General features: G+C 43.2%; 1 protein-coding gene across 3 annotated transcripts in view; it reads left to right on the top strand.

Annotated features, from left to right (window-relative positions):
• Positions 1 to 27,129, top strand: part of LOC113028738 (partitioning defective 3 homolog) — a 352,394-nt gene that overhangs the window by 222,555 nt on the left and 102,710 nt on the right. For all 3 annotated transcript variants that reach the window (XM_080305923.1, XM_026179154.2, XM_080305924.1), the window contains exons 17-19: positions 7,735 to 7,883; positions 17,224 to 17,457; positions 21,544 to 21,751. In XM_080305923.1, coding sequence (XP_080162049.1) covers positions 7,735 to 7,883; positions 17,224 to 17,457; positions 21,544 to 21,751 — 591 coding nt within the window. The remainder of the gene's footprint in view (positions 1 to 7,734; positions 7,884 to 17,223; positions 17,458 to 21,543; positions 21,752 to 27,129) is intronic.

Below are 27,129 nucleotides of genomic sequence, written 5' to 3'. Positions count from 1 at the left end.
ATGTGTTGTTGCTATATTACAGACCGTTTTATTGCTATGGTTGTTACTACTGGCAGTGACGTGTTGCGCTTAGTCAAACTAGATTGGGACTTGAAGTCAGTCACTAGATAAAGTCTGCCCTAAAGTCTAGATAATCTACTGTAAAAGTTCCTTAGAGATGCACTTGACTGAAGCTGCAGCCAGCTGTAGAAATCGGTGTTTGCATTGCTTAAGTCCAAGATGTCAGTGAGCAGGGTTAAAGAGTGTGTGAGCATGATTCAAAGAGTTGATGGAAGCCAGCACGTCTGTCAGGTTCCACTGGGTAAACAAGTGGTTGTAAATTATTACTTTGAATATCTGTGGTCCTGACCTGAAGCAATAACTCCCTAAGCTGTGCCTCCTCCTTCCTTCATTGGTTTGAATCCAAAGCCAAACAGGAAAGGCCATGTCCAAATGATTTACAGCACAACAGATACAAAGAGAGGTTTGATATTACAGCTTTGCACAATAATTTGGATCAGTGCAAAGATGAAAGGTTTTTTTTTCTTCCAAACATGGAACAGTGTCAGAGAAATTGAAAAAAAGAAAGTGTATTTTAACGTCAGGCTCTTTTAAAGATGCAAATGAATGTTTCTAGTTTCCACCTGGTTTTCATCCCACAAGTTGACAAAGTGCAGTTGCAGGGTGTGTCTGTAAAAAACGGTCCACTTCTAGTTGTTTTTAAGGGCGCCTTTATACTCCAAATAATGAGCTTGTTGTTGTATAATCTCAAGAACTCTGAAATAAGACATCCAAATTTGCAAAAAATCACATTTTAAGATGTTTACTTTCAGTCAGTTTCAAAACTAACTGCTTTCTAAAGTGTCCCTGAAAGGTCAAAGGTCACTGCAGCAAAGCCCCAGCAAATAGAAGAAATGCTGCAAAAGCTCACAAAAAAACCCCAAAGGTGAAAAACCTTCCAGAGAGACAATAATGTGACGGAACAGCTAACAGTAGGGGACAAGCTAACAGCTAAACGGCTAATAGCAACATGTATCTACAGTATTACATGACCCATGTGATTAAAACACACATTGCCTGCATCTTTTTCTCCCTCACAGCACAGAAGAATCCTCTGCTTCTTTTAAGTCTTAGTGCAATCCTTCGCATGTTTTGGTTTCTATCTCTTCGGAAGCTGTTCCCTAAAAACACTTCCATTGTGGGGGTTTTTTGCAAGATTTTTTTTTTTACTTCCTTTGTGTTTCATTCAGTTTCTGTTGTGTTTTATGTGCTTTTGCAGTGTTTTTCTTTGTTGCTGGTGTTTTCTTATGTTGCATTGTATTTGACCTCTTAGGGCCACCGTAGCTTAGAGACTATCACAAAGTTTTACTTTTACCTTTGATTCTGTCTGCTCAGCACCATGGGCTACATCTGTGTAAATCTGTATGAATACTGCTCCTTCACAGTAATCCTTCCCTTCGGTCCTTCGTGAAATCCTCACTGAGGATGCATTCAGCTGCGTCCTTCAGAAGCAAAAGTACCAGTTCTTAAAAGTACTCACATGTTCATATTGCAGTGTAGCATGGGAAGAAATCAAAATAAAAGACTGTGCTTGGGAGAAGACAAGTGCTCAAATCATCTTCTTGAAGATGAGTCTCTGTGAGAGAATGCAAATTTCTCTCCTCCTAACAATAAAAGCTTTCTGTTTCCACAGTGATTTGGTTTTTAGTTATTTAGCTCCTCATTAACCCACCTCTATTTCTCACACTAAATGTAACTGACTCTAATAATAAATCAAAGTTTAATAAAGTATTCATGACAAGTATTCAACTTGTCAAGAAATGAAATGTAACAGGTGGCAAAAGTAATGCTTGTAACAGCTTATCAACACCTTTGCCTTTAATTACAAGATATTATAGTATATACTGCATTTTATGTTTAAAATTTAACTTTTCCCCATAAAGGCCGTTGTGTGTTAAATGCCCAACTTTGAAAGATAACCATTTTTACACGGTAGTGCAGTGTTTTGGTCTCTGTGGCTAGTTCCACTTGGATACCCTGTAACTGTTCTGCTACTTTAAACTGTTGAACTGTAACCCTTGACAGTGTTTACAGTTTAAGAGCTGTTATAATATTATAATTGCCTGGGAAAAATATGACCAACTGTTTGTCATAGTTTGTCCAAGAAGTTCATTCAGCAGTTTTTACCACTCAACCTCAAAGGCTTGGGGTGTTGTCATCACCCCGGCGGGTGGGTGGCTAGGTGGGCGATGTGGACACCAAAATTCATGAATATGATAACTTGAGAACCTAAGTGATGTATGATTTTCAAAGTGACACCACAATTGCATCTCCTTGCATCTTTTTTATTTGAATACCGGTGATATTAGACATTATAAGGTCAGAGGTCAGATTTTCTGAACATCTTGCGAACACGTTAACTCAAGAAGGTCACCAGTACAAGTCACGTAGGATTTTCAAATTTATAGGTGTACTTACTAAGAGCTACTAAGTGGTGGCACTGGCAGCCAACAGTTTTTGGCAATTGAAATCTTAGCATTTAAATTTGTGTGTTACTAATAATCTGATATCTCAGTCTCTTCATTGCCCCCGTTAAACCTTCTTATCTAAATAACATAATTTTGTCTCATTTCTGTGCCCAGATGCCAGTAAAGATTCAAAATAAAGCTACTGGAGTTCAAAAACTAATGACTGGTGTTACAGTGCTTACGTCCATTTTCTATATACAACTTGGAATTAAATATTAAACCCTGGGTTTCATGGAACACCAAGTTGCGGGGTTACCTGCCAATACAAGTTATTTTAAAATAATATAAGTATCACAGATGCAGACTTATTCAAAATTACCCATCATTTTCTCACTTGGACCGTTAGGGGCACTGTCACAACACTAATCTACACAAGACTACCGTGTCTGCCCTCGTCCTGCTTTGGACCTCAGCCTGGGTAAGGCTGACAGAGTGGAAGATGGGTGTCAATTCTCATTAAGCGGAGAGAGAAGAGAAACGGACAGCAAGAGCGACGGAGAGGAAGCATGAGAGCGAGAGAGAGACAACTAGACTGTGTCCTTCTCTGTCTTTGTGAGATGTCACAGGTGGAAACATCATTTCCCAGGCAGCTCCGAAACACTCTGTCAAGCAGCAAGGATGGAGAAGGACTCCAGACAAGCGTACCCACACATCCATTTTTCACACCCGCAAATACACACAGCCGTGCCGGTGCTCTCAGTCTCACGAGTGTTTAGATACACATTGGCTGGTAAACAATTTCGCAAATTAACATATAAAGTGGAAACGGTTCGCGCGGACACGAACAAACAAACTTTGCAGGCGGACTGCCTACTTCGGTTGACTCCCTAATAGTCTCTGTCATCAGCAGTGTAACTAAGGATCACAAGTGCTCTGTTAAGCACATGTTTTTCCCATCAAACTATCAGCATAACTACATATAAATGCAAACAGCCCTGCAGCACAGGCGTGGATGCATTCACACACAATTTCACTAATCTCAAATTTCCATTTAAGTTGGTAGTGACTTAAAGGCCAGACGGCTCACACACTCACACAGCTTCACAGCATATTTGGACCTTTTTTTCTTTAAATGCTATCATTCCCTTCTAGATTTATGAATACGGTGAATATGTCTCATTTCTGTGCCCTCCCTTCACCGACTTCCTGCATCGCACACTCTGTGTCTGTGTGCGACCTGCTCTGTGTCACTGTGACAGGAGTGCAGCTAACCTAGCCTGCGCACGCACCAAAATATATCTTTGCCCGGTCCTTGTCAGTCGCCGTTGTGTACGAGCAGACCGGAGCAGTCCATCTAGCCAAACTCAATTAAAAGCTTCGTAAACCAGGCAGGGAAAGAATGAGAGGGTCGGCACAGGAGGGAGCAGACGGACAAAGAGGTCTTAATTGATCTTGTTCTCTCTCTCTCTGCCTCTCTCAGCAACTTCATCACAATTAAAAGGGAATTACGGCAAATCGCAGGTGCAGCTGCTCCGCTGTGTGGCACTGATCGAACCGCGCTGTCTTACAGTTTTTATATCCGCGTTTAAAGTCTGATGATTTATGTGTGCAATTAAGCGAGTGAAGCAAAAGCAGCTATATGAGACATCCCTTGTTAAAATCCACTTGCGTTTAAGAAATAAACAAAATAAAAGTAATCTCGTATTTCACCTTTCTTTTCTACTAGCCAGTATTTGGACTGTCTGGTGTCCACTGGTGCACATGCTAGGAAAACAAACCTCTGCACCAACTTCTCATGCAGGACTTCATACAGTGATTGAAGGCAGCTCCAAGCTCCCCGACTCAGCTATGCATCCAAGCAGTCAACTGAATCGCCCTCCTCAAACCTCAGAATAACCATTTCAGAAGCACCTTGCTGGGCATTGCTCTCCACCTCTTGCCCCCTCTCCAAGGCGCTGAAACTAATACAAAGAACCCCACCCGGTCAGACTTAGCTGCACTAAGAAGTAGTAGAAACTTAACTCTTTGGGGTCAGTTTGAAACACAAGTGAAAAAGGTTTGAGTAAAAGAAAGAGAGGAAGTTTGAAAAGAAACAGTGTCACCAGGGTAATTGTGAGCGCAGAGGGCTTTTAACACACGCCGCTTAGCAACGAGGCCAATGTGCAGTTTGACACGTTCAACTTCCTGCGAGGAAGTAAGGAGTGATGTAAAATGTAAGTTAAAGCTGTGGATTTGCCTGTGAGCAATCCTCAGCGCTGTTTAATTTTAGATGATGGGAGCACTTTGAATGGGAGGAAAGCAGTAAGTAATGTTCTTACTATAGTGATCATAGCATGTGTATGCATATAATTCTGTATGTACCCTATTTCCCCCATTAACGGATGGACCAAATGAAATGAACATCGACAGGCAAAAAAAACATTCATTATGGATCCCATTATAATTTTTTTGAATTCTGTGACTGGAATTTTGTTTGAGTCACTGCTAAATACAAAATAAAGAATCTGAAAAACCACTAATGTATCATGTAACATCTGTCTAAATACAGTCCAGAGACGTGGACTGGCTCTATGGTCTGAAGAAGGAAGTGTGCCATTCTTTAGACGACCGAATTCATCTTCTAATTGGCCACGCTGTATTTTTCACTTTCAAATCCTGTTTAATATTGAATATCTAAGGTAGCTTTTCCAGTGGGAATGCTGTATGGGTCTCAGCTTCACAGGCTCAACCAGTCAGAGCTGACTAAACTAGAGTTTTGAGCTTAAGAAGCATCTTAAACAAGGACATAGTTTTTGATGACCACTCTGTAATTCATACATGTACAGATGAGGACTGATTAGCCTCCCTATGAAAGCCTTATTCTTAAAACCATTTCCAAACTGCTCTTAACCAAAACAAGGAGTCTGAAACACAGCTTTGGTTCTTCACCAGGTGCGCCGTATGACTTAGATCGTTATCGGTTGGAAGACAAAACGATGACCTAGACCCAGTTTTACTGCTGACTACTTTGATTTCTTTCAAAATCTTCACATATCCATCTTTCATCATAATCCTTCTACCTTGATGAGATTCCCAGTTCCAGTCACACTGAAGCGTTCCCCCAGCATAATCCTCCCACCGCCACGTTTCGCTATGGGGACGATGTCAGGCCAGTTTTTCTGGGTTGATAATAATATTGACACTTGCCATTTTTGCTAATAATTTTGTCCCCATCTTTATACTTTCATTAGCAGCTGTAAACCTTTGTGTTAGTTTACAGTGAAAAAAACAAAACATGTTCTGGCGAGAATGACGCGTGAGGTTTTAGATGCTTTAATTGGCTCTGAATAGAGTATATATAAAAAGATGTGAAGTCTACACGTGCCTTCAGCCCAAGATAGTTTAAACCTGTGATGAAGATTCAAACTCAGGAACTGCTTGGCTGCTGGTCATCGCCACCTCTTTAAATAGTTATGGCTTCTGAGACCTGAGGTGCAGGTTCCAACAGCAGGTACCCTTAGCTTAAAAAGCAGTTCAGAGCAGCACAGTTGCCGCTTCTCTTCAGGTTACCCTAGACCCACATGCTAGGCATTTAGTCACTGCTCCGTATGTGCCAAAGTAAATCAGAGATGGTGCTAAAATGGGCAGCAGCTTAAACCAACAGCTTTGGCCTCCAGCTAAGTGAATTTACACCACCCGCTCAGCTGCTCCCTCTTAACTTCGCTCTTTCTTCGCGCAGATTTCTCACTATTTTTGCTCCAAAAAAGCTGCGTGCCCTTTTTGTCCCAGCTGCTAGTTTCTTTAATTGCTCTCACAAATCTTAGTGTGGTCGTCAGTTCTCTGTACCTGAGTGACGGCCCCTGTGTGATTCCCACCTGCTGGTTTCTCACTTTCACCTATGTTGCCTCCATTTGCAACTCAGCTCCATAACCCAATACCAGTGAGAGTAAATGAAATCTAAATTCAGGCTGAAAATGCATCCTTTCCCATCTGCACAGCCTCAGTCACGCTCCGACACATGACATTTGCAGAGACAGAAAAATACAGGCCATGCTCGCCCTTTTTTTTTTCTTCTTTTTTTTGCGGGGCTCAGAATGATGAGAGGAGGAAAAAGCGAGGGATGATGTATAAATGAATAATACATCTGTGCTGTCATTCTTCTGTTCCTGCTCCACCTCCCTCTCTTCCTGTGTCATCTGGAGATGGTCCTGCGAGACAGTCTGATCTTAGTTGGGATTGTCAGGTATGGTTGACGGTAAAGCAACACATTGACGCCAGCCCCCTCTGCGACACATTGAAGCAGCTCTCTTGTTAAGTGGGGTTGACGACCTAAATAAGAATTGTTTACATGGAAACGAGTGCAGGCACGCCTGCAGTTAGCTGATATTCCAAATACCGAGGACTGCTTGAAGTAGCATCTGCTCCAAGAGGATACGTTTACAAATATCTACTTCCTCACTACTCCTGAAGTTACATAGTTGCAGTTACGGCTTTCGATTTTGCATAAAAGCTCCACAAATCCAAAGAAATGTGATTATTTGATGAAAATTCTGCTGTTATTTAAACGCTCGTGTACGAGCACCATGTGAACAAAAGAAATGGCTGCATGTAGCATTTATTAGATTTCACTGATGCTGCATCCCTACCTTCCATCTGCCCTGAAATTGCAAAGCGCTTCTCACCTAATTGTAAATGCACGTCCCTGCATGCAAATGCCAGTGTCCGCCTCTCTCGACCTCCTTTCCCTGCTCCCATCCGATTTTCAATTAAGATCCAGACAAAGATAGAGGATCTCAAACGGAGTGTGCTGCAGTGGGATGGGCCTTGCTTCTGCTCCAGACGTCCTGGAGGAGGGCGTTATTTGAGTGGCCGTGACCCCAGAGAACCCTCACCTTACCTGGGGTATTATACGCATCTAGGCCAAGGCCCTGCCTCCCACTTGTGGTGTGTCCTGAACCCACTAAGCATACGTGTAGGTGTCCTTGATGAGGAAAGGCTTTGAAATGAAAGGTGTGTGTGTGTGTGTGTGTGCATATTGAATGTCGATGGTCATTATCTGATAGCAAAGGGGTATTTTAGGCTGAGGTCTGGGGTTGTGTGAATATTAATAGGACGATTTTATTTCTCAGTCTTATCATCAGGATGTCTCTTGGCCATGTAAGTGCAACTTAATGAACTGTGTAGATGACTGAAAAAATATGTCTTCAATAGAATTATCTCCAGATGAAAAGAGTGACTCTACACTTGCCAGTATCTAATACTTCTACCTCTTTTTGTCCCTCTGTCTTTTTTTCCTATCAAACTGTAGTTCGCTCAGTCCGGACGCAGACCCTGGCACTTCATTCCAGAGGGAGGGGTATGGTCGCCAGAGTATGTCGGAAAAGCGCACGAAGCAGTACGAGAATCCTGCACATCTGGAGATCATCAAGTCTCGCAAGTCCAAGAGCATGGATTTAGGCAAGTGCTAAGCCTGAACCATCACACAAACACACATCTACAGAGAAAAGTTTGACAACTTGGGGAATGGACTACACTTACTGTATTTCCTGCCTTCTTGTCTTAGCAGTTTCCCTTTTTGCACATCTTCTCTCTCTTACACACACACCAGGGCCACCAGAGCTGACTTGGATCATGTTTCAAATTTATTGTCTTGCCCATGGACTCTTTGGCAAAAGGACAGGAGAAAGCAGGACTGCTGTGTTCATGTACAAAGGGCCGATTTGTCCATCACCAGAAACCTGTATTTTCCTGAGCCTGTGGCGGTTACCTGTCAGTGTCCTGCTAAATGACAAAATATTATTTTCCTTTCTTTTGCATGATTTAGTCCAACAGCATGCATGTCAGTATATGCTAGAAAATACTGGTAGCTTAATAGTTAGTGTGCAGATATGATCATATGTTCAATCTTGTCTCTGCAACAAGTTAATGGATTTTTTTCTAAGCTTAATTTCAGGCAGATTACTGATATTACACAAAAGTAAATTCACCTCATGTACTACTTTTTTCTTTTGAGCAAGAAGTGTTTTTCTGGTTTGGCATCCTAAGCTTGGCCGTACAAAGAAAACAATCCTCTACCTTGTGATGACTGCGTGTCTCCTTTCAATTTTTTTCCCACTCAGCACGGCTAATCTGGAGGTTTGTTTGCAGTAAACAAACCTCCAGATTGTTCATTGTCACTCAGTGCTCCTTTCACCTGCTGGACACCTCAAACGCATCTTGAACTTGTGACTCCTCAAACACTTGCTGCTCACTTTATCCTGCTTACCTCAGTAAATGCACTTTCAAAAACAGTAATACACACACAGTCACTTCAGTCCTGTCCAGCCACCACCTCTCCTCTTTTGGCCTCCATTTCCCATGGCCCTTTGTCCAGTGGACCATGGATAAAAACACAAGCGCAAGTGCACAATGCTTAGTGATGGGAGAGCCAGTCAGATGCAGGCCTACACAAACACGCACTGGGCAAGCACACTCTCAAACAGACAAACTGTATCCAGGGAAGACGATGGTGTGAACTCCAAGCTTCTCCCGCTGAGACTGAAGCAGACGCTGCCTTCTCTCGGATCACTGACTAATCACAACAGATAACAGCCAACTCTTTTCCACATGGAGCCCAGAGACCTGTAGAAATCTTTGACTCGCCCACAGACTGGTGCAGGTCTGGGCCACTGCACCGAGCTCTGTGGGGTCTAGATCCTTTGTAATACCTTCTGTCCACCATTGAAACTTTTCTACAAACACAAAGTTCGGGAGAAGAAAACCTTCAGCCATCGGATGGGTTTTGTTCAGCAGTTAGTTGGCCTGAAATGGTTTCCATTAAGTTCTCAGTGTTTAAAATATAATTGGATATTACTGAGGACAGGAAGCGAGTAGAACGGAAGGGATGCTAAGATAAGGCTTTGATGGTGTTCTCATCATTGCAAATGCACATGTTATCAATGAGTTTAATCAAAAAAGCTTCTTAATTGTTTCAAAGTGGAGTCTTTGCGTGTTTGTTTGTGCATTGGATTAGCTGCAAACTACAGCTTTTCTTTCTTTCTTTTTTTTTTAACAAAGATCCTGATTAATGTACTCATAAGACGGCGCCTCACACATTCGAGATAACCAGTGTAATTGATCTTTTACAAATCTCTGTTACTGCTGCATTATTTCTTTATCAAGATCCCTCTGTGTCTGTGCGCGGGCGTGCCTGTGGTTTTTATTACATGAAATTCAAAAAAACTACCCCCCCCCCCCCTTCCCAAAAAAAAAAAAAAAATCACCCCCTTCCCCTTTCACTGGGCCCAATTGAGTTTGTGAAATATCCAGCTGACAGAAATCCTTGCCAATACAAAATCATAATCCATCGATGAGAATATCACAGTGTTCAGATGGTTCAGGGAAATAACAAACTTATTCCAGTCATAATAACTCTTGTAGCTGACGTGGTTTCCCCACAAGAAAAATTCAGTCCTCTTTCAGTCAATAGATGAAACACAAGCGCTAGACTTAACGTTTGAAATGAAATACACATGGTTTGTGATTTGGCACGTGCCCAGTCACCGCACTTCCATTTATCTCAGAGGAAGACGCTGCTATGCTATCATGCTTATTCTTTTTCTGAAATAATTACATGAAAGCTGCCCAATGCAAAAACGACCTCGGGGTATTGTGCGAGTAGATCTGAAAATGAAGTGAGCCAAAGAAAGTAGTGCCAGCGCTCTCCCTTAAGCCGTGCCTTCGCCACACAGCTGGACATTAGAACTTAGCTCAGCTAGCAGGTGTAAGAATACCGCTCTGCTTTCCCAATAGCGCACTAATAAAGCCGCTCTCTGCTTTCAAATTACTCAGAGGAATAAAAAAAGTAGTTAACACGCTCAAGAACGCTATTCCCTACTGACTTACATTTTATTCCGTCACTAGGTATTTTTCCCTCCTTTTAATCATGTTCCAGCTGCTCCTAAATCTCATCAGCAGATGGATTTCATGACTTTGAAACCCATCATTGTTGAAATATGCTAAACGGGTCGGACACCCTGCAGTTCAATCCCATTTAAATGGGGAATAAAATTGAGTGAGAGAAGAAAAGGGAAGAAAGCGACGTGAGGTGTCGGCGCTGGCAGTGAGACGTTAGCACATGCCGGACACTTTACCTCGTGATGGACGGCTCCTTCATGAAGTGTAAGACCTGCTCCTCTTGCTTTGTGTCTGCGCTTCACTTTCTTATTTCTTTGTGTGCGTTTCATGACGTTGTGCAGACTGCACTAATGTTTGTTTGGTCCTTTTAAGAGTAGCACAGTGCGACAAGAACTTGAGCAGAAATAAGCTCTGAGCCCTGCCGCCGCTAATGAGGTCAACCGATATGATGTTCGGTTCCATCCACGGGTCAGTAATAGAGATCGGAAGAGCAGTCCCACTCTTATTCCATAACTAGCTCATAACCAGCCATTATTGGATTTGTGATCTCAGCCCCCTTCAGATGCATATAACCGAGGGTGCTGTTTGAGCTAATTTCAGCGTGATCAAAAGGGTTTTTTTCTGGTGCTGAAAGGGAGTTGAATGGCAGTGAATAGAGGCTTGGTAACTAATTTGGGAACCTGTGCCATTGTGCTCGTTCTGCAGTGCAAATGACTGAAGAAAACACTCATTACTCCATGTGAAGGGCTGCATGGAGCCTGGCAATGCAGTAGTATTTGCAATAGAAAGATGTTCATTTGCAGGTTGGCCTCTTCACTTCTGCAATTGCTCCATCACAGCCAGGTTGGTTTGAATGAGGCTGAATAAAACAGAGTGCAGTCACTCCATTAAACTGACATAGGATGAAATGACTGAATCTTGACCACTAATTAACATAGTTGTTGTTTTTAGGGAGTATTTGAACAAAACAAGAATCTAATGTGTGCCTAAACTGGGTATTTCAGTGTATTTCAAATTAAATTAAATTCAGTAATTCAGTTTTATTTTTATGCATTAGCACAAATCACAACAATAATTACTTCAATGTTTATAGTTAGGGCTGGATCAGGTGAGCCTGATCCAGCCCTAACTATAAACTTTATCAGAAAGGAAACACTTTAAATCTTTAAAGGAGAGAAAGTGTCTGTCTGTCTCCTGAATCCTAATTTGGAGCTTTCATAGAGGAGCCTGAAAGCTGAAGGTCTCTGCCTCCCATTCTACTTTTAAATACCAGAGGAACCACAAGTAAACTAGCAGTCTGAGGTCAAAGCGCTCTCGATAAGCCACATCTCATAGACTACCAAACACATGAGTGGAGACTTTCCTTGTAGAAAGCTGGCAGCCGATCCAGTCGCAGATAGGCCAGTGGTAGTAAATGACAACCTGGCAGATGTTTTTATGCTTACTGTAATTGTGAATATATGTTCCAGCCAAGTCTACCACTAATCCAGTGAATTTCCAGTCTTGCCAGTAGAGTTGTCAGCTTCTTTAAATGTAGGAAAAGTACTCTACACTGAACGATGATAAACAAACCCCCCAAAAAATTTACTGGATTTCTTTGAAGCCTGAAAAGTGCACATCAAAATATCCAGCATCCTTAATTGAGATGTTAACCAAGTCCGGCTCATAATGATTTCCTGTGACATATGCTGAGCGTGTGGAGGACGTCCTCTGTCGGGCTAATGGTCCACAACTAGCAGAGACATAATAGCGCAGCTGACCCAGCGACGCCTCACTTCCACTGGGATACCTGGACGTGGCCTTCCTCTGACCATCTTGGAGGTTATTTTTAACATAATTACCCTTTTACCACCCTCCTTAAAGCCCCGACACTCTGAATAAATTATGTGTAATGGAGCCCCTGTCTGTACACAGATCTTTACATGCAAGGGTCCGTGGTGAATAATGGCTGCAAAGCATAGTTTTTAGCTGCTCTAATTATACCATGGGCTTCTGTCCCTGTAATAACCACCACTGATTTATTCATGAAGTTTGCCACACTGCCCCTTTAACGTTTAATGGCAATGGATCTTCTCCAATTAACTGTCCTTGCCCTTAATCTGGCTAAAGTACGCAGCACGCGGGCCAGGTTTGTTTGCAACCAGGTGCACTTTCACCCCATTTAGTCTGATTGTCTTTCTCTTTGTGTATTTCATTTTGATGATTTTCATTTCTCCTCCAGACGTGCAGGGAGTGGCAAACTCGTGTCTGTATGCAGTTGGGGAAATATGTATTTTCATTCCTCTGAATAAGAAGGAGATGAGGAGCAGAGCACCGAGGTTTCTGTTGTGTGATAGGAATCACATAATAGATTGGCACACAGAGAGCTGTCCGTCAAACCCTCCCAGGAGAGAGCCGGGGCTGCTTCTGATGAAAACAAAGGCAGGTTTGAGGCAGTTGGGTCGGTGGGCAAAAACCGTCTCTTTGCCTCGCTCTCCCGTTCTCTTTGTCTCCGCGCTTTTCTCAGTTAACCGCCGCGCCGACGAGAAACAATGGCGAGCAGGACTGCGGCGCGGAATACCAAGCAGGAGGATAATTCCCTGTTTCCGAGTACAGCAGATGTCATTTTTGTTCCCTTGAACTGTTGCATCCCGTGCAGGTCTAACTTGCAATCCCATTGTGTCAGCCATGCACCATGGCATCTGTGTGTCCGTCGTTGGCAGGCTTTAATGCTTAAGCCTCAAAAAAAGAAAATATAATCCAACTTTACATGGCATTTGTACTGGATTGATTGAGTTTTATCCTCAAAGGATGAAACACTCCATCATTTTTCTGTCATGCTGTTTCTGTGCCTATGCTTTCTTATAATGAATTTTTTACTTCAGGCCGTCCTCTCTTGTCCTTTGCAGGATGAAATTGCTTCTTCAAACGAATTAGATGATTTATTTTTTTTTTACTTGCATTCAGTTGGTCTTGTAAGTCTGTTTATGCTTTCCTGGCATTGATATTTGTCATGCTAATAAAATGGACCCACCTCCACTGAGAAACTAAAAAGTAAAATGAATCTTTGGCTGCTGCTACCAGAGAACTTTTGACCTCCTAGACATTTGTAGCGCGCAGTAAAGTTTCATTTTACTGTCCTATGCAGCATAAAAGACAGGCATATGAGATCTCCTCACTAAGTAGGATGCAAAATTATATGATTGATGCTTGAGTGAGTGTAGGCTCTCATGGGACTGAGCACTTTCATTAAATTTGGCAAGGAGAGAGGAGAAATGGTATGGTCACTGGTTTGGAAGCCACCATTGGCAAACAGATGAGCTTTTAGCCTGTGTGTCTTGTCTGACTTTAGATCTATAGCTGCTACGGATGAGGGGGAAGCACTCATACTCTCACTAAGGGGTCATTGGTAGCAAATGCAGCAGAAACAGGGATGACTCTTAGACCCAAAAGATACTACATGTAACATAACTTACTCCTTTTAAAACAAGTCCCATGCAACTAGTACGCTATACTAACAAAAGTATTCACTTGTCTGCCTTCGCATGGATATGAACTTCAGTGACCTCCCATTATTAATCCATAGGGTTTAATGTAATGTTGACCCACCCTTTACAGCTATAACAGCCTCAAGTCTTCTGGGAACAACCTCCAAAAGGTTTTGGAGTGTTTATAGGAATTTTTGACCACTCTTCCAGAAGAGCATTTTTGAGGTCTGTAATAATGTTGGATTCAAAGGCCTGGCTCAGAGTCTCCGCTCAAATGCTTCTCAAAGGTGTTCTATCTTGTTGAGATCAGGAGTCTGTGCAGCCCAGTCAAGTTCTTCCACACCAGGCTCGCTCATCCATGTCTTTATGGAACTTTCTTTGTGCACTGGTGCACAGTCATGCTGGAGCATGAAGGGGCCATCCCCAAACTGTTCCCCCAAAATTGTGACCATGAAATTGTCCAAAATGTCTTGGTATGCTGAAGCATTAATAGTTCCTTTCACCTTTAAACAGCCGAGCCCAACTCCTGAAACAACCCCACACTTAACTTCACACTGTTCTCATGGCAACCTCCAAACCCAGACTCATCCATCGGATTGCCAGGCAGAGAAGCGTGATTCTTCACTGCAGAGAATACGTCTCCACTCTTCCCCACTGGACTCCTGGAATCCAGTAGGGAAGAGTGCATCCAACACTTTGCATTGCACTTGGTGATATAAGGCTTGGATGCAGCTGCATGGCCATGGAAACCCATTCCATGAAGCTCTCTACACACTGTTGTCTGTCTTGAGCAAAGCTGAGTTGTTGTCATTCCCAGTTGCTTCCACTTTATGATATGATACCACTAACAGACCATTTAGTAGTGAGGAAATTTCACAACTGGACTTGCTGCACAAGTCGCATCCTATCACAGTACCGTACTGGAATTCACTGAACACCCGAGAGCGACTTATTCTTTCCTGAATGTTTGTAGAAGCAGTCTGCATGCGTAGGTGCTTGTTTTTATATACCTGTGCCAGTGGAAGTGACAATGATTCAATGATTTGGATGGGTGAGTCAATTCTTTTGGCAATATCTTCTTTAGTTGTGTAGCTTAAATGGTATGTACTAGTAAAAGTAGTTGATAGTCATTGTAGGTTTGTAATATGATTGGTACAATGATTGTAAGTAGCTGCAGGGTGTGCATTTTTGCACTGCAGGGAAAGTGTTCCCTTTTTCCTGAGCTCTTATTTGTTCTTCTGCAACTTTTGTGCATTAACACACTCATCCTGTCTGGAGGTTGCATGGGGGGAAGTGTTAGAGGGATTTATTTTCTTTGCCTAAAGATCCACTGGGATCACCCAGCAGCAGTGGGATATGCCTCATTTAGGCCACTTTAAACACGTCGAAAATCCTTGATTGTATAGACGTGCGAGTTGGTGAATTTTGTTTCTGTGCTTGTTAGGGAGTCCCTGCGTGGGACCCACACATGCAAATAAACTCAGGGTGTTCTGTTCAGTGGGGCTGACGACAGAACAACATGTGCTGTTGAAAACCAACAGGAAGAGCTGCAGAAGACATTTATTTACACCACCTGAAGCCACAGAGGAAACACTATTTGTGACATGTGTGGTCCAGGGGGAGTCATAAAGACACAATGCCACTCTGTCCCCGAGTCCACAGACATTTGCTACACCCTCAGAGAGCCTTTGGGGCTAATAAAATAATTGAATTAACAGCTTAATCCTTATTACTGATTGCTTCCTCTGCATAGCCTCACAACAAGGCTTCACTGGCACATGGTCAGAAATCCATCTTGTTAAGTTTGACAGCGTCTTACTGTATTCTGAATCAAAGCACAACAAAGGGGACGGGAAAAGTCAACCGGGTTGCTTGTTTAACAACTGGTGGGTGAGGTAAGAGCTCCGGGACCTGATGGACGCTCCCCAGCAAAATGAAATACCAATACCTGAGTCGCGCTCCACTTACATACCCTAAACAAACCCCCGGCAAGCATTGGAAAAATAATTACAGATGTGTGGGCCTGGCTCAAATATCAGAGAGGGTGGCTGTTTAACATTTGCTCTGCTTACCACGCAGTATCAATCAGCTCCACGCCCTTTTAAGGAGATATTTTGCCTTAGGTTTGATACCATTTACATTAGCATCTCTGATAATTTTGAAACTCTAGCTAATGTCCCAGCGTTTGTATCATGTGTTGCAGTAAAAACTGCATTTCTTGCTGTATAGTTTGTAAATAATATATAGGGAATGATATATGGGGATTCTAAATATTACATTATAGTTTGCATTCAAATATTATGTTACATTTGACCTCTGACCTCACTTTTACGTCTCACATCTGCCAAAGAGAGTATCGTGGAGATACGTGCCTGGTTATTTAGAAACATACTGTTATTCATGTCAAGTTATTTACAAATCAACACCTATTATACATGACCTCCTGTCTGATCAAACCAAACATCCATCATACTGCTCTTATCTGATTTTGTTGATGATGTCACAGTTAGACATTAACAGTATAGTTAAAGGTATTTAAGTGCTTGGGCAGCTACTGCCCATACCTACAGTGACAGTCTTTCCATTGTCACCAGTTGGGCTTTTGTGAACTGCGCTATAAACTTCTTAAAATAAAATTTCAAGAGAAGAAGAGTAAATGAATGTATAGAAAATCCAGTACTATCCTTTTAAAAGTAAATAACCGCCAAGAGAGTGAGCTCCCTTGGCGGAGGTCTGCGCTCTCTGAGTGTCTCTTGTTAAACGTATGTACCCTTTATGATATTACTCTCCGTCACTGCACAGAAAGCCTTAGAAATGAAGCCAAGTACTACAGTTGTGCGATGTTGTTTGTGCTTCTGAACACTGCAATACGACCTGCACTGAAGATTAATGGATGTAAAATCTGTTCAGCCTACATGTCCTCGTCTTTTTCCCCTCACCTTGTTTTATCTAATCTCTCTTGGAGAAATTGAGTTAAAAAAGAAAATTAAGTGAGAACTACTGATGGAAATTTTTTTCTTTTTTTTCAGAGATACAGTTCATCTCAGCAATTTGTGAATATGCTGTATTAGAAATTTCTTATATTTTAACATTACTCTATAATCACTCCACTGCTGTGCTACATTTGTGTCTTTGATAGCGGGCCCATTTATATGCATTATGTTTCAGCCTCTTAATTTAACTGTGCAGACACAAAGACAAAGGTTGAATTATAATTCCCAACAGGAAAATGTCTCGCTGGAGATGTAATACTCTGTTCTCATTTCACACACTTCATTGGCCGGGCAATGGCATCATTTGTTTTTCATGTTAATTGCTAGACTCGCACCTTCTCGTAACTCACCATAATGACAGCTTTTAGCTTTTTTTTTTCTTTTTCAGAGGAGTTCTAATCATATGCCAGGTCTAAGTGACTTTATTTAATCTTTCCATAGGTTCTGCAGAACAGCAGGTCGGGCCTTCCCTGGGCCTGAAAAAATCCAGCTCCTTGGAAAGCCTCCAGACGGCTGTTGCTGGGACAGTGCAGAATGGCGAGATCAATGTTCGCAGGTCGCGCTCGAGGATCGTCAGGAGCCGAGGCTGCAATGAGAGTTTCCGCGCTGCGATTGACAAATCGTACGAGAAGCCTGCTGTTACTGCGCCAGAAGAGGAGAACAGCGTGGACACATGTGAGTGTTTGAAACGCCGTTTAGGTAGAGTTTCAGTGTTGATGCAGAATACTGTGCCCAAGTTTGTGGTGCTAAAATAATGAACAATATAAGATATCAGTAGGTTATTACAAAGCAGTTCAGAATCACACATAAATGTAGGCCAGTTTAGTGATACTTTCACAGATCCACTGCACAAAGCACATCAGCAATAGGTGTCTAGGTTATGGACTTATGATTATTCACATAGTGTGGAATTGCTTTGGACTGTTCCAACATGTTAATGTTGGTTCTGATAGAAAGGTGTCAGGATAGACAGTGCATCACAGTTTATTGCGTATGGGGCTGCATAGGTGCAGACCAGTGAGGGTGCCCATGCTGATACCTGTCTGCCAACGAAAGTGCCAACAACAGGGACATATGCATATCAGAATATATCAGATCTGGACCACGTAGAAATAGAAGAGCGTGCCCTGGTCTGATGAGTCAAACTTTCTTTTACATCAGATAGCTGTGTGTGTGTGCATCGCTTATCATGCACTGTGCGAAGAAACAGTATAATTCTTTGGGCAATGTTCTGCTGGGAAACCTTGGGTCCTGCCATCTATGTTACTTTGACACGTACCACCTACCTAAACATTGTTGCAGGCCATGTAACCCTTTCATGGAAATACAGTTTGGAAATACAGGATAATGCACTCTGCCTCAAAGCATAAAAGATTCAGGAATGGTTTGAGGAGCGCAACAATGAGTTTGAGGTGTTGACTTGGCCTCCAAATTCTCCAGATCTCAATCCAATCAAGCATCTGTGGGATGTGCTGGACAAACAAGTCCAAACCATGGAGGCCCCACCTCACAACTCACAGCTAACATCTTGGTGCAGATACCACAGCACACCTTTAGGGGTCTAGTGGAGTCTATGCCTCGATGGGTCATGGCTGTATTAACAGCAAAAGGGGGACCAACAACAATATTAGGCAGGTGGTCATAATGTTATATGCAGGGGTGCACATAAGTGGTCCGCAGGTGCGCATTCGCTGTCAAAATTAAAGACGCCCACCAGATAAGAAGTTGCAACGCACGTTCATGTACATATAAAGGCAGTGTTTTTGTCCTCTAGAGTGGGATTTTCACGGCATATTCTGCACCACATCTCTGTGCGTTCATCATTTGTTTGAAGCCAGCTCACCTCCTGCAACCACTTTTCTGAGAATACGCGCTTCTTTTGCGGTTCGGACTACGCCTGACATTTCTTTGGAGGTGGAGGAACACCAAAGTAATTGCTTAAAGGAGCTTTCTTCTTCGAAATCTTCAAGAGTTCTAAACAAATGTCTGTCCTCCTCCAGAAAATCTTATGTACGCAAACGTTGTAACTTCTTATCTGGTGCACGTCTTTTATTTTGACAGTGAATGCGCACCTGTGGACCACTTATGTGCACCCCTGGTTATATGTATGTGTCTGCTCCTCTTGGTTTTGGCACATATACGACAGAACTTTGTCCGGTATTTCTTCCATCTGTTTGTTTACTTGTGTACCTGACAGGGCCTAAAAACCACAATTACTTTAATTCATTTAAAATATGAAGAGAGAAAAAGAAGAACTAGAAAGACACCCTACCTTCTCTTTCAAGGCATGTATCCTTCACTACTTAGTGTTTGATAACAAAAAGACATGCAGCGCATACGGAGAGACAGCCGTCTTACGTTTTCCGACAGGTAATAACACCACAACACCACAAGAGTAATCACTCGATATAAATTTCCATTCACCATTAAAGGATTCCATTAAACGAGCTGGGGGGACATTTGAAAAAAGAAGGAATTATTTGCCTGAAATGCTTTGTTCTCATAAGCTCTGTCGGCAAGCCACTAAATACAGTCTTATCTCGGCAAAGAAAAATGGGGAAAGCAACCGATTTCCCCTGCCGCTGTATATTGCATTCTCCCCATGATATTCAAATAACTCTGTTTTTCAATTTAGATAAAAGCAGCCAGTCTGTGCTCGTCACCGAGGTTAATAGTCAAAGTTGACAGATAAGCCTCTGCCTTCCCCTGCTCCCAGACTTTTATTTACATAAAATAAGAATGTGGCATCACCTAAAGAAAATGTGTCCCCACAAGATATCCCGCTGGGCAAAAATGCACTTTCCCTTGTGCTACTGTGTGTTGCGTGGTTCGAGCAAAGAAAAAAAAAAGAAAACGGAAAAAAAAATCGTCTGTGCTGTGCAAAAATCCCTTCTTTCATTTTTTTTTCCCCAGAATAAGACTGGCAATTTTACTTACGTCTGTCATAACCTTTGCTGACAGACCGGCTTAGACGTCCTTGATTATTAAAGCAAGAAAGTTCACTTGTAGACTTTCATGAAGGTGACGAAATGTTTCTTGCTCGTCTGTCTCTGTGAAATGATCTTTCGCTGTCCCGACGCTTTCATCAGAACCTCTGACGTCAGCCTTTTGCTTCTGAGCTCCATTAAATTGCTGCAGACGGCCTCACCTTTTGATAACCGGTATTAAAGGCTTTTGTGTATTTTTCGCTTCTTTCTCTCAACTTTGTAATATTTAAAATTGATTGCCTTTTTTTCTTTTTAAATCAGCCTTCACTTTCCCTTTAAATGAGTCTTCCTGCTAAGTCAATAAGACAAATTAACCTTGGTGCAAAAGCATGCAGATATATCTACATTCACACATGGATGCATTTGCACACATGCGTAAGCACTCATGGCTGTAACTGCTCTCTGGGAGGCTCTGGATTACATTGTTTTGGGTGTTATCTGCAGCTTGGCATCACTAAGCAGTAGCAGCATTAGCACCACTGCTAATCTCTGTCATTTAAATAGCCAGATACAGCTCACAGCTGCTATTCACTCTTAAGTGGATGATAAGCGGGCCACCAGATTGAGCGATAGAATCGGCGCCCATCCAGAGCCCGCGACCGAATTTGGGGAGGTGGGGAGGGGAGGGAGGGGCTCCGTGCAGAGATGAGTTGTAAGAGTGTGCAGGTTTAATCTGCCCCGCTTCGTTCTCTTGTTTCGGCTATACACAGTGGCTCGCGCTCAGATTCCATTTCAGTAATTTCCTCCGAGATGACAGCTGAAAGAAATAGCTGATAGCTCCTCAGATCACAAGAGAAAACAAACCCCACTGTTCATCCTTGAAATGTGAATCCAGCCGCTCCTCCTTCTCCTCAGTCTGCCTCATCCCGTATTCCAAAAATCCATCACGCACCCCCCCCTCCACCCCCTTCCCCTTCTCTCCCTGCGATAAGCGCTTTTCGCTCCTCCATCAAAGGAAGAAGTTGGACAACGACGCGCAAGACTGTAATAAGTTGTAATCTGAAGGACATCTACCTCATGTCTCCGCGCCAGAGATGGAGCGCTGACAGGAGCGACGCCGACCGCGGAGCACACCGTATTTGCAATTAAGATCCCCGGGAGCCTTTTTCGAGATGATTTAAATGTATAATTACTGACAGATTAATTACATTTTTGCACATCGGCTCTGATTAGGTGTGATGGAAACTTTGAGTTTAATCAACCTTGCATCACCTAAGGAGTGTGGTTTCAGTTTGATGTCTGGGCTGAAATGAGTTCAAATGTAATTAAGAAGCAGATTCATGAGACATCGCAGCGCGCTCTGTTTTCACAAGTGTTTTTTTTTTTTTTTTGTGGGGGTTGGCAAAATGAAGTTCTCTTGTGATCTTTGAGAAATGTACACAGACGAAATAACTTGAGGCTTTCAGCTAAAGTAAAAATGTGTTCAGCCCCAACACTAGTCCCAACTAGTCTACAATGTAAATATATTCTGCTCTAATGAGGCAAATGTATTCAGTGTGTTTTATTCAAAGCTGTTATACCTTGTGGGACACAGTTTTAGTTTTTTTATAGTTCCTCTGATGTTACTAAGAGGAAAAAAACCCAAAGTGATGCTTTTTCACAATAAAAGAAAAAGCAGTGTTGTTGAGTACTTATTTCAATTATGACACCGGTGATCTGTGGGGAATCAAGTCAAAGTTTAATAACTTTTTCTTTGTCTTTCTCTTTCTGTGTTTGCATGAATGTTTCCGGCATTTAACTCCCACTCCTTGTTGCTTTTATCTTTTCACTCCAGTGGATGATGACACAAGCTCCCGATCGGGTCAAGAGTCCATGTCCACCAGCGGTGACCTGACTTCGGGCCCCTGGCTGAATGGCAGAGACGACAGACAGAAAGATCAGGAGAAGTCTGGGGTGAAGGAGAAGAAGAAGCCAGAAAGGGAGAAAGAAAAAGACAAGGACAAGAATAAATCCAAGAAAGGCGTGCTGAAGGGCTTGTTCAGGTAGGAACCAGACGGAGCTCAGCTCAAACCCCTAAACAGCTCCACCGTCCACTGCCACGAGCATTAATCACTATCTGCTTTATTTAATTCCACTCACCACATCCGCCACTGGATCATACGGAATTTGAATGCATTCTGTGGATGTTGCCGGCGCTAATCAGGGACCCCTCTCCTTGAACCCTGCAAGGGGAGGAGAGTTATCGACCTCAAGGGCCTCTGGCACTTTTGAGCCAGATTATTTTTAATAAGGGCGCCATGTTTTATTCATAATCCCGTGCACGTGTGCCTACTATCCAAACACACTCATCATTTGTGAACCAGAGGAAAATGTTCTGTGCTCATGCCGGAGCTAACGGGGGGGGGGGGGGGGGGGGGGGTTGGCTTTGAGAATAAAAGACGATAAAATCGACTGCAGGTCGGAGTTAGTTGTTGCCCGTGGCTGGTGTTCTCAGCGGCAGCCTCATCATGCGGTAGCGAGATTTCAGGAGCAGGCTGTCTGGGGTGGTATGATTTTGTTCTTAACATCTACAGATATTCATCGGTATAAAAAAACCCCAAAACTATTTGAAGCAAAAGTAATTTAATTAGCACTCATCACAACTGCTGTAGGTCCTTCAGTGTTGTCATTACCACATCATGCCGCCTAATAACTTAGAGGCTGGGAGATGTTGTGGGCTGTGAGGTTCCTCTCCCAGTCTGGGAAATAGTTTCCCTGGCAGAGTTCTTCATCCTGAGAAGACAGTCACTTTGAACTGTGGACAATGCAGTTGGACAGTGTGAGGAGAAACACGCAAAGGGAAGTTGATGGAAAATAAACATCCCGTGGTGGTTTCTACCGAGCACGTCTGTCTGCCACAAGCAAAATTAGGAGTCACGTTAATTATTTCAACTCCACGCACATTTAAATATGGCATAAATTAACGGCGGAGGCGGTGCGGGCCGTTATCGTGCCGTGAGTCGTTTTCATGTGGATTGCTTTAATGGGATTAGTTAGCATATCACGGCGCACGCCTCAGTAATGAACAATAAAGATGACAAGTGTGCTTTGAGGTGATGATTGAGGAATGTAGGAAGCTGTCTTATCTCCCATTATTTTTACTTTTCTGATTTATTTACTTACCCGCCTCTTATTGCGTAATGTAGTGTGAAAAGCTCGTGCGTCCCAGTGTCGTGGACGCGTAAGTCTTCGTGGGAGGACAGAGAAAAAAGCGAACTGCAATCCAAATTGACAGGTGAAATTTGAGCCACGGGTTTGACACCATGACATGCAATCAGCACCGTTGGCAAACCGTTATGAGTGGCTGTGTGCTTGGCTTGATAGGTGTCTTCTGGGTGATTTTTTATTTTTTTTGAAGTGCATGTTGGCCCTTGGCATGCCCTCCTTGGCCTCATCATCGTTCTTCATTATCTTTGAGTGCCACAGCCACTTAAGAGTTGGCACGCGACAGGCCTCGCTGACACTCCCCCCATGCTCTGTGCATTTAACGCCAGCCCCCGTGCCTCCTGAATATTAAAACCGCGACTCCATGACTCCGAAACCTCGTCGTCTATTTGCTACTTCTCTACCTTGAACTGCATTTTCTATTTAAAGCTCTCAGACCTGCACATCAACAATGTCCTCTTCTATCCCCTCCCTGTTCTTCCTCGTTTGAAAACATCATCGTTTCAGAAAGTTAGAAATGGCAAAGAGTTGAGGTGAGAATGAACGAGTCCCACTGGATACAACAGCAAACTCTTTCTATAAAGAACAGTCTGGAGTGATGTGAAATGCCTAGCAGTCAAAAGGGAGGAGAGGGAAAGAAAGCGAAAAAGATCTAACTATTGTGTGTCTCACTTTTAGCAGTTCCAAAAGTTTTCCCTGATTTCAGAGTGAAAAGTTTAACTTTGCATGACAAAAAGGTTTGGCTGACAGTTACTCGAACACCCGGGCTTGTGTGCCACAGAATTTATATTAGCGTGCTTCACGTGCGAGTGTCTCGCCATTAAATCGCTGCATCGTGGAGACATCCTCGTTGGGTTAATCCTTTGTGCTGCTTGTCTCGGCGGTTTTCATCTGCATAAAATGGATAGCCAGGCAGCCACTTTTTCCTGCATTTCTCACAGATGCATGTTATAGCACTCCCTCTAAGGAGATTTCAAGGAGTTTGCAGTGCGATGCAATTTGAGCTCATTTGCATGCAGGACTTTGGACGGCCTGATGAACGTGTAGCGCACGTCCACTTAATGGACAGCCTGATTGGAAGTGCATTAACATTGGAGCCAGGGGGAAGGAAGATGGCCTAATATAGGGTGGGAGAGGAGGGGGAAGAGTGGGAGATAAATACAGCGAGTGCAAGAATGGCTGAACGTGTGCAAGAGGGTGATGGAAAGAAAATTGACTGCCTAAAGCTCAAAGCAGGAAAAAAACCCCACTGCAGTGCACAGCCTTGGCTTCCAAGCCCTTCATACTGTACAGACTGTAGGCTGGGAGGCTTCCTGGTATACAGTCCTGTAACATCCAGTAATGGATAGCCCATAATCTCATGAATGGATAGCAGTACGCATCTATGCATGCTTCCACAGAACAAAGGCAGTTTGACATCGCTGTTATTTCTTGAATGTCTGCTGGACGCATGCATAGCTTGTCCACTGATGCATCATATAGGGAAGAGCACAGGGGAACGCATCATCCACCCCCCAAAACCATTGTATGTGATTATTCATGTCCTTTCTAGTGGATAACATGTGATCATTACTTTCCACTCCTATCAGTTTTGTTTAGATGTTGGAAGCGTTGCCCACGGCTCTGTTAGCATGCTAGCAGACAATGATGTCTGGGCCAGCCTGGGAGATTCCCCTCGATGTACCTAATGAGGTGCTGTTTATCTGCCGTGTGACTGACTGACCGCCTCCATCAAAGCCCCATCTCCATTACTGTGGTGGAAAGGAGGAAAAAAAATTGTTTTTTTTACATTGTATATGTATATATATTAATTTAGACAGTAGGCATTATTAGTGTGGGTGTGCCTGTGAAAATGTATTTCTGTGTATTCAACCCTCTCTTATTGCAATTCAGTTAACAGTTTTTTGTTGTTTTGAAATGCAACAGACTATTTAAAAACGTAGGCTAGCATTATCACTGGGGTGAGGGTTGCAAAAAAAAAAAAAAAAAAAAGCTGGGATGGGAAATGGGGAGCAGAGAAAGGTGGGGGTGGGGTGGGTTAGGGTGGAACGAGAGAGGGAGCGTGTGCACTGGAGTGAACTGGGGCACCAAAGAAGAGTGGGAAAGACGGATGAAAAGGAAACGGGAGAGGCAGAATGAGGGAAGAAGGGAGCACTTCAGAGCGACAGTCACGGCATCATACTACTGTCCGCCTGGGGGGGGGGAGACCGGGGATCTTTGGCGATGCGTGCCTGCGCTCGTGCACGTGCGCACGCGTGCATGCTCAAGCTTCTTCAAGGTGCATGTAAGATTTGCACGTTTGCATGTGTGTAATGTGCGTTTGCCTTGTGCACGTTAGATGAAAAGACTCTGTTAATGGGATGTGGCACCCTTCCTCCCCAGAGCTCCCTCAGCCATGCACACTTACTCCTTTTTTTTTTCTTTCTTTTCCCTCCACCCATCCTCCCCACCGATCCACCAATCTGATCAGCGGCATGTGTCTCGCTAAGCCATCCCACACTGGAGCTCAGTATGACAGCCATGCACCCTCCACCCCTTTCCATTCTCACCCCAGGGAGCTCATCTGCCTGCTCCGCCCCATAAATGCAATCCCACTCGAGGCTACACAGACAGAGATGAGGGAGAACCGGGAGCTGGAACGGAGGGTTGCTTTCCATCCCTCAATCTTTATTATTCTTAGGTAGCACGGGAGCGCACTCTCGGCACGTGGGGGCGGTGCCCGTGTGTTTGCATTTGTGAATATGCCGAGAATATGGATGCCATGCTGTATGACCATGATTGCCTTCTGTGAGGCATGAGAGTGGGTAGTCTGTGTTGCCATGCAGTTTTGTGTCTTTATGCCGTGTGATCCTTTCAGCTCATGTGGGTGTGAACGGCTGATGGCGGGTGAGCCAGTTTGATCATTAGTACGCTGACATGATATACACATGAACTTTTTTTTTTCTTCTTTTTTCTTTTTTTTTTACACACACACACACACACATGCACACACAGAGCTAATGGAGCAACACAGACAAGAACACACACTTTCTCAAGCTAACACACCCCTCAGCACCTTCATTTTCCCCACACAGACACACACACATGCTCGCATATGCTTGTAGTATTATGCCACAGTTGATTTGGAGACAGCAATTAGCCGCCTCCACATGTGGGCCTTGACATCTGCTGAATGTAATCTGAGAGAAAATGATAATTGTTCTTCCTTTGCTCTGCCTAACTCATCATAATGTCGATGCTGAGCCGCTAAAGGGAAGGATGGGGTGCAGCGTTAAGCACGAGAACGGCGACATCTGAAGCCACGTGACAAATATTAACGCAGGAAAAACTAATTGTGTTAAAAGCAACTTATCTTGGATTGTGAATAGTGATGAGTGGCCAGTGTTTTGTCTTTTTGGGGGTTTTTTTCTTTCCGGATATTACCTCGGAGTGGAAGGGAAGGATAGGGAAGGAACTACAAATTTCTCCTGTCATGGATAAATATTTCAGAGGGGACTTAATGCTGAACTTGTCAGCTTTGCCAAGTGCAAAGTCATGCCTCAATATCACCTTCAAATGGTTGCTCGGCTAAAAGAAATATCATGTCACTGAGGGCGCTACAGAGAGAGCAGGTCGGCCTTTTCAACTTCTCAGGGGGAGAACACCTTTTTACAAAACTCCCTCCCTTCACAAGTCAGTATGTGATGCCCTAACTTTAAAGGTGTGTATATATATTTATAGATAGATAGATAGATAGATAGATAGATAGATAGATAGATAGATAGATAGATAGATAGATAGATAGATAGATAGATAGATAGATAGATAGATAGATAGATTGATATAATATGCACTCTGAGTGTGACATCCCATTACTCTCCTGCCAGTCATGTTACCAAAGAGGCCCAGCAGGAGACCAAACAGCAACCAACAGTCTCCCACTGAACATTAGCACCACTGTCACAGAATGCACTGACACGAGAAGGAAAGGGTGAAAAAACAAAACTCTTGTGCCTGACAGTTCAAAACCCTTGTGTTGTCCTCGAGATTCCCATACACTTGTTTCCCATACACCTAGGGGTCATTTTTGACTCGAGGATAACACAAGGGTTACGGGTGAACGTTGCTTTGCATCTTGTATCAAACCCTGAATGCCTCTGTTTTTTTCTGGAGGGTTGAAACATTTAGAAATGTGGAGGATGGGAATAAGGATGGAGGGAGGAGTGGTGAACTTTAA

This window comes from Astatotilapia calliptera, chromosome 9 (assembly GCF_964374335.1).
Source record: "Astatotilapia calliptera chromosome 9, fAstCal68.1, whole genome shotgun sequence".
NCBI lineage: Eukaryota > Metazoa > Chordata > Actinopteri > Cichliformes > Cichlidae > Astatotilapia > Astatotilapia calliptera.
This window is presented reverse-complemented; position numbering and strand designations above follow the sequence as displayed.